Raw genomic sequence first — 8,373 nt, forward strand, 5'->3', positions numbered from 1 at the left:
ACCCCGGCGGGGGGTGGGCGGCGGTAGCTAGGTAAGTGAGAAGTTGGGTAATTTTTTTATTTTTTATTTATAAATCAGGGACATTTTTGTATTTTTTAATTTCTTTGTTATTTTTATTCCATACTAATTCAGAAGTTTAAACAAAATAAGTATTTGAATTAGAAATTCAACTACGCGGGCATCCAAGCTATGTTTTCAGCTTGAATTTTGTAAAATATAATTTTTGAATTTTATAAAAAAAAAATTCTTTATTACTCGTCAACCGATCAACAATAACAAACTCTTTTTTAGACTTCGCAATTCAACAGAATAAAAGTGTTTTAACAAAACAAAGAGAGTGAGAGATTACGTTATATCATTATATCATAATGGAAAAGCATGAGATGTGTAAATCAGTCAATACGATATATATGCAACTGCAGAATGCTCTCATGATAAGAGTACTATATTTGACATGCGTCGAATTAATATTTATTAATTTAAATTGAAAGGGGAGAGTCAATTATTAAACGGAATAATTGTACTAAAAAAATTATGAAAAAATTATCCCAATCAGAGGGATGTTTTCTCCGGTATGCAAAGTTTACTGAGTCGATTCAAAATAAAATTGAATATGAAAAAGAAAATTAGACGAGTCTATGACCCTAAGAGTGATAATTATCTACTCAATTTTGAGGAGTCAGGAATGGTGCAAAATATCCAAAACAAAATTGCGTATGAAGAAGAAATTTCTTGAAATATTTAGCCTACCTGGAGAAGGTGTTTACTACAAACTCTCCAATTATGGAATTGCAAATTTGTAAGCCCCGACTATTTCGATACCTCGGACATGAATGAATCAAACAAAGATAAAAGCATGAGACAATTTTTTGTTCGACAATAATTCAGGGTATAGCAAGAGAAAGTTCATCAACTGAAACTTGATAGACATCACTTTCATGCTTTAACTCAGTCATTGCAAAGCAAGACCCTTCAACATAAAATTCCAGTGTCCCCTTTAACCAGTTCTAATAATTGCTTCTTGCCAAAGAACGTAATGGTTATTCCATAATTTTCATTTAAAATTTCACGTCCTTAATAACTCAACAAATCAAAGATAATGGACGATTAGAATCAGGTAAGACCCTTAGGAAAATATCGTCATCTGTGGGGAGATTTTAGCAAGATATTAGAGAACTTAAATTTTCGTTATAGTAGACAAGTCAAATGATATATTTTTTGAAAGTGATATTTGTCATAGGAAAATCATATGCATATATCCGTTTATGGAAATTTGAAGGAGGACAAACGAATGACCCGTCGAATGAAATTTATATTGTTTTTAAAATTAAAAGAATTGAGTTGTTTAGATTTAAAAGAAATTATCCTAAAAAGCATGGCTCGGATGCAATCAGGATAACCTTAACCCTCCTAAAAATTGACAAAATTTCGTTCCCCAACCAATAGAATAAAATAATTCTAGCCCAAGCAATCCATGAAAATAAATGAGATAGAAAGAACCGAAATTACAGCAAGAAATCGAGAAAGAAAGCTCAATTACGACGGACTGATCGAACAACTCCATAACCTAAATAAAGGCGAACTTCCTCATCTCGTCTTCGATGCATTTCCTGGTGAGAGAGACAAAATGAAATGGAGTCAGAATGAATATATTGGAAATACAGTTTTTAATTAAAAAATTAAGTACATGATTAAATATATTGGAAATACAAAGGAGGGATAATTGGAGATTTTGTTGTCATTTATACCTATAATAGATTCTCATCATTTAAATTCGAGCTTTATTTAATTTTATTCTCCTCGATTCTATTCCAGAGAATCAAATGCCACGTACGTAGTACTTTTGTTTCCACACCTTGCACTTACCTAACGGACTAAACTTCGGTTAGTTGGATGTGCATATTATGCGCCTAAAAAGTCGGAGTGGAGGTGCTTCATAAGTTCATCATACTTTTTCGGTGAACCTTAAGTTCAAAACTATCGAGACTCAAACTGAACTGAACAATTAAAAAAAAAATTCAAATTGTGATTTCATGTATCCAGAGCTATGACGTGGACATGTGGATGAAGTGTCGATGATTTGGCAAGATTGTTGTGGACCGGTTTAGATGAAAAAATCGATTTATACGGGGTCGGTTTACTTTTGCAACATTCCGTTCTCATTTCGATTTACGATTTAATAGAATGGTTCATAGAACCGATTCAAACGGATTCGTTGGAGATGATGCAGAGCTCGCTGGAGGAGACCCCCCGCTTCACGAATTCGAGAGCAGCATAGCCGGCAGCTTCTCCGCCCCCCTCTCTCTCTCTCTCTCTCTCTCTCTCTCTCTCTCTCTCTCTCTCTCTCTCTCTCTCTCTCTCTCTCTCTCTCTCTCTCTCTCTCTCTCTCTCTCTCTCTCTCTCTCTCTCTCTCTCTCTCTCTCGTGGAAGTGGAAAAAGAAGGTGGTTTCTTTTTCTTCGCAGAGAGAGGAAAATTGGAATTTTCTTTTTGTTTTTGGTTTTTTAATTTAATATTAGTCATTAATTATTGATAATTTATAAAATTTGAGAAACATTTGCTTTGAAACCACTCATGCGCCATGACTTTCAAGGCGCATAAATAAAAACCTCGTCAGATTATTAATTAACATATATACATTCTATTCAACACTCTGTGATGAGATGTCCATGTGATGTGGCGGAGTTGGTGATGTGGCGATAATGGGCAACATGGTCGGGTGTGATTGGTACAAGGTGGCAGACAGATTCGAGATCAATGGTATGGTATTCTAGGCGAAAATTGTAAAATGAAACTATAAAAGATCAGAAATACTATAGGAAAAATATATAAGTAATGGACGGATGTGATTAAAAGTTAATAGAATCTAATGGCTGAAATTAATATTCTACCATGGAACCTAGTCAGCGTTCCATCGTAGAATCACCCTCAATGAATACACCTTTTTCTATTAAATAGAAACTCTCCCTTATAAAATTCATCGACAATGTGCGTAGATATTCCTTCTAAGTATAATGAATTCTGATTTATCGTGACATTTTTATATTCTGAATTTAAATTTACATAATAAGATTGCCTCGCTAAAAAATTTCCTGGCTCCATTCGTGCTTAAGGGGACCTCTTCTTGATGGTGGTGACCGGCGACGAAGTCAACACCATTGAAAACAAACTCACTCCCTGTAAGCGTCGAATAAATTTGTTATTTTAGGATTTGTTTTTAAATTAAATGGCATGCTTATTTCTCTAAGGAGTTTGGGGGCATTGTGCAAATATAAAAAATCTATTATCCCTCCTAAAAAGAAAAATACGACGAAATGAGATCTGCTGCAAATTTTGCAGTCAATGATGGAAGATGGTTGAAAGGTCTCCTGCAAATTTTGTTATCGACAACAGTAGATGGTTAAAAGTTAATAACACCAGGACGCCCTCAAGATTCATCGACCGTAGCTGTTACCCGTTAATGTCACTCGCCTTTCTTATGTTTTGGAAAGAAAAAATTTCGTTTCTTCGTTAAATCGTTAATTAAATCATGTAATCAATATAAGGAAGCATAGATCTAGCAACAGAGGTAGTTAAGTAGTAGTTTGTTTTTCATACCTTGACTTGATTATTTCCACCTTGTCTATATTTAGAATCATTATTTTCATAGTTGGAGTTATTTCAAACGGTGAGATGTTAAGACTAAAAAAGGTTTAGCATAAAGAACTCTACATGAGCCTCCACACATTCATGTTTTTCATTCCATAAATTGATGGATCGATTTCATCTCTTTTAGACGGGGAGATATATATATATATATATATATATAACGTAATCATCGCATGCCTCCAAGTACGCAGCAGCATAACCCGAAGACAATATATGTTATGAATAAGAGTCGATTTTTTTTTTTCACTAGCCTCTATGTATCGAGAGAGAGAATCAAATAAAAAGATTCTACCCGTGAATCTCTATTACAAGATGATTCTACCCGTGAATCTCTATTACAAGATGATTCTACCTCTAAGTATATCCTTTATGTCGCATAGAATGGCCAAAAGAGCAAATAGAGTTTCCGCATTTCTGATCTCTCACTCACAGTATTTATTGGTCTATTTGTTGTTCTTCCCTCACTTTTTCTGAAAATTTGATTTTGAACTTTGAAGTCTGATAATTTGTCAGACCGAGGATTAGGTCTCGAGTTAAAAATAACCATATAAAGGACTAAAATAAATATAACTTATTAATTGTGAGTCAAAATTGTTCAAAAGTTAAAATGTTATTAAATGAAGGTGTATTTAGGACCATTTTCTTTCTAGAGCTGGAAGTCACTAAAAAGAGTGATAGCAAGAATTACTGTGGTGAAGATTTTAGTTTCTTACCTTAAAATAGAAACATTTCTACTTAGAAATGTGATATGATATAGTAACATCCTCAACTTAAAACTAAAAGGTTTCGAGCCAGTTAAACAAGACTCTCATATCCTTATTTTTTTTCCCTTGCCCTATCTCCCCTTAGCCTACTCGAGATTATTTTTTTTAAAAGTGCACTTAACATTTTTTTTTTGTTGAGAACAAGTTATTTATTCTTTTTTTGGTTATGAACTGTGAGACCTATAAATCTAATATAATGAATTAAAAATCTTGATCAATAAAGACACAGGTAGTCACACGATAAATATTAAATATGAAACTTTTTAGTCACCAAACGAAAGCGTACGACACTACGTCATACACTCTTTTTAAAGTTACTTATTCATATTCATCTCAAATAGATGGGTATATGCGTAATTTTAAAAATGAATAGATGTCAATAGCCGGATTTCACGATTCAAAGGCAAAAACTCTCCACGTGTCGCCGTTCCACATTGTTCTAAAATGGAAAGTATTTATTATATACATTTCAGATTCTGTATTTATGAAAATACCAAAATAAGCAGATCGATGAGTGGTGCAGAGACCACCATTGTACCCCCTACTATTGAGAAACGGAGACGCTCGGAGACCTTGGTTGACTATGGTCAAACAAAAAACTTTCAGAGGGTCATCTCTAGAACTGACAGGGTGTCAATGACCAATCGCCGACTCCCAAATAGGTGAAGGACGTGGCCAATTGAAAAGGATGTGTTCCAAAGCATAAAGGGGATTTATGCTCAAACCTTATGCCGATGAAGAATCAAATAAAAGCTTTATCTGGGCTCGCCCCATCAAAAGACAATTCTACCCTTAAGTCATCGTTTTCCATCTTTTTTTTTTTTCGGTGTAATTTATTGTATTCGAAATCTTAATTGAGAGTCAACTAATCTAATTAAATCGGGTCGATCCATTAAGAGATAAAATTCTTATAATATGAATTTTTTACATTCATAAAGATTCAAACTCGAAATCTTAAAAATAAACGTCGAACGGTTTGAAAGAGTATAGGTGGGTTATTCCCCGTCTTTCGTATAAAAGGTCGAAAGTGCAAACGGTGCTTTCATATAAAAGGGCGAAAGGGCAAACAGAGCTTTCTCACCACTACTCTCTCTCTCTACCCAAGGAACATGAAGAGAAAAAACAAAGGCAAAATCCACCCATCTCCATCAGCAGCGTCAGCGCCGCCTCCTCCTCCACCTCCTCCGGCGGCCGCAGAGGGAAAATATGTCCTCCCCGTTCTCAATCTCCTCCCCTCTGCCGTTCTGGCACTGGCATTGGTCCTCTCCCTCGAAGACCAAGAAGTCCTCGCTTACATGATCACCCACTTTATGAAAACACCTGCCGCCGCCGCCGCTACTACTTCAGCTTCAGCGACGGACACTCCTACAGGCAAGAAGAAGGCATTCAGAAAGCCGGCTGGCGGCGGCGTAGCGCACAGGCCACCCATTTTCCATTGCGACTGCTTCGACTGCTATACCGCCTACTGGCTTCGGTGGGACTCCTCCCCCGGCCGCGAGCTCATCCACCAGGCCATCGAAGCCTTCGAGGACCACCTGGCCTCCGCAGAGCGGCAGGAGAGAGGCGGCAAGCAGCGGAAGGAGAAGTCAGTTCAACCCCAAAGCGTCCACGGGGGTCCACCTCAAATGCCGGACGACCAAAAGAGCCCTGCTTTGTCCCAAGGGAAGGACGGAGCTGCCCTGCCGGAGAGAAGGGAGGAGGAGGAGGACGACGACGACTTGGTGGTGGTTGAGCTAAGCGAGGAGCTTCAGGGTGAGCAGGTGGCGGCGGAGGATGACGGTTGTACAAATGAGGAGGCGGCGCCGGCGAGGGGCGGGGAGGAGCGCAGGGGGCTGATAAGGAAGATGCTGCCGGACGTGGTGGGGCTGCTGAATTCCCGTTTTTGGAAGCTTTGGAGTCCGAGCGTGTAGTGTATCGTGTATGCCTCAGAGCAGCTGAACTCAACTCAGAGCAAAATTGAAAAATTAAATTATAAAAATAATTTAACAAATTACCAATTTTTTCCTTTTTCTTTTTCCGTTAACGAAGGAAAACAGAAAAAGAGATATTTTCGAGCTATAATATCTCTCTGTTTTATGAGAATTAGTTAGTGCGGCCACTGACCTAATGACATCCATCCGAGGGTTGGTCGGTCCAGTCTTCTAGTTCCTCCGATCCTAAACTCCGATATCGGATTCCATCACCCGAGGGTCGATCTAGCTTTGTCATCGGACCCGAGTTTTGGTAGGACAATGGCCAATCTGAATCGACTGGACCGCCCCCTATAATCTTGGTTGGATCGGCTCCAACTGGCTGAATCATGTTCGTGATTGTGATGTCCATGATAAAACAACTCTTTCCGAAACGAGCCGAAACTAAGGAAGAAAAACATAAAGAGCAATTAATAGGCTTGTGTCCTTCCCACGAGAAACGAACTGCTCGAAACGAGATGAGCAGAAACAGAAGTACGTTTCCACTCTCGTGTCGCGATGGCCTCCAAATTATGGGCATGGAGAGTGTTCTCGTGGATGTCCCAATGGAACAGTATTATTTTGGAGATCCAAATGAAGTGGTTCTTCTCGAAAAAAAATAATAATAATAATAAATGAAAGTGGGACCAACTCAAACTGATGAAAGTTTTGCCCACCATTTTTATTTCATCGCCAAATCAAAATCAGCAGACAATTTTAAAGATAGAACGATGGATCATTATCATTATTACCATCGTCACCCACTAGGTAGCATGCCATCGTGTAAACTTCCAAAGACCAAAAGATGAAGATCGATCCTCGTACTGTTGTCCCTTGTCGGGGCGTATAGACCTTTCATCGAATGATATCTGTATCGCTTCAGGATGACCATAGAAAAAGATAAAAAAAAAAGGAATTATCAGATTTTTAGAGAAATAATCTTGCTGCATTTTGAATTTCTGAGTTGACTGAATCTAAATCGGTTTAAATTTTCACTTCAGTAGCTTCTGCAGGCAACCACTACAGAAAGAAGATATAACCGGTTCTCTATTACTAAGAATCTATGAAATTTTTATGCAAGGATGAAAGATCTTGTTTCATTTTCGGTGACGGTTGCGATTCTTTTAGGCCGACCGGGTGTGTTTTCTTTGGTTTTAGCTCAGACCATGTCTAAGAAACTGAACGGCGCCCTGCTATATGAACCAAACAATCACCATATTGAGATCCCCGGGAGTAATTGAAGTTTCAACCTCATCCATACGATCATCGCCAATGCACGCAAACTTAGGCAATCGACGGCCTCCTAGATATATCGAGTTAACTATGTCTAACTATTAAAGCCATTCCAGGGTTGCCCAGTCGAAGAAAAACCTTATCTTGCTTTGTACTGCTCCTATTCGTTCAGACTGTTCATGACAAAAAGCTCAGACGATCGGGTCTGAGGCTGGAACCTGTGAGAAATCTAATCCTTCAAGTGGTCCAGCCCGGCCTGGCGTAAATAATGAAGCACCGAAAGATTCCTTCATCCCGGATCAATCATTCAGTCACAACAGCTTATCATTGCTGATACCGATATGGTAGCAGAAGCAGTAGAAGGTTGTGATTCACCGGATCGTTAAAAAAAAAATACATGCTATGATGCTACATGTGTTTTCCCTTGGCACGAAACGGAAGTGCAAATTCTCAGTGAATGTTCAGGTCGACAGTTCAAGTCGACTATAGAAGGGGGACTGACTGTTGCCCGAAGAAGATCAGAGAGAAGGGACATGTCTGCGAAAGAAAAGTGAAAAGGAGCATGGTACATCTTTCATTGTCTGTGCTTATCGGTAGCACTTACCTGTCAAGCTATAACAGCTAGAAGTGGTCAGTAACGTTTCCCGACCTAGCAGGTGAACTATTATTGGTTTGAACTGCTTGAATTTATCTCGAGCTGTCCATACGTAATTGCGTAACTCCAGGCTCACTTCACCTCGCGAAATTTCGAAAAGATATACGATGCTTGCATGTTGCGATG

At 38.4% G+C, this 8,373-nt stretch overlaps 1 protein-coding gene across 1 annotated transcript; it reads left to right on the plus strand.

The window, feature by feature from the left end:
- The first annotated feature begins 5,519 nt into the window (after positions 1-5,519).
- On the plus strand, positions 5,520-6,320 carry LOC116200576. Its single transcript, XM_031531410.1, has one exon. The coding sequence runs from the start codon at positions 5,520-5,522 to the stop codon at positions 6,318-6,320; it is 801 nt and encodes a 266-aa protein (XP_031387270.1).
- The last annotated feature ends 2,053 nt before the right edge of the window (positions 6,321-8,373 follow it).

Source organism: Punica granatum, chromosome 3, assembly GCF_007655135.1.
Source record: "Punica granatum isolate Tunisia-2019 chromosome 3, ASM765513v2, whole genome shotgun sequence".
Taxonomy (NCBI): domain Eukaryota; kingdom Viridiplantae; phylum Streptophyta; class Magnoliopsida; order Myrtales; family Lythraceae; genus Punica; species Punica granatum.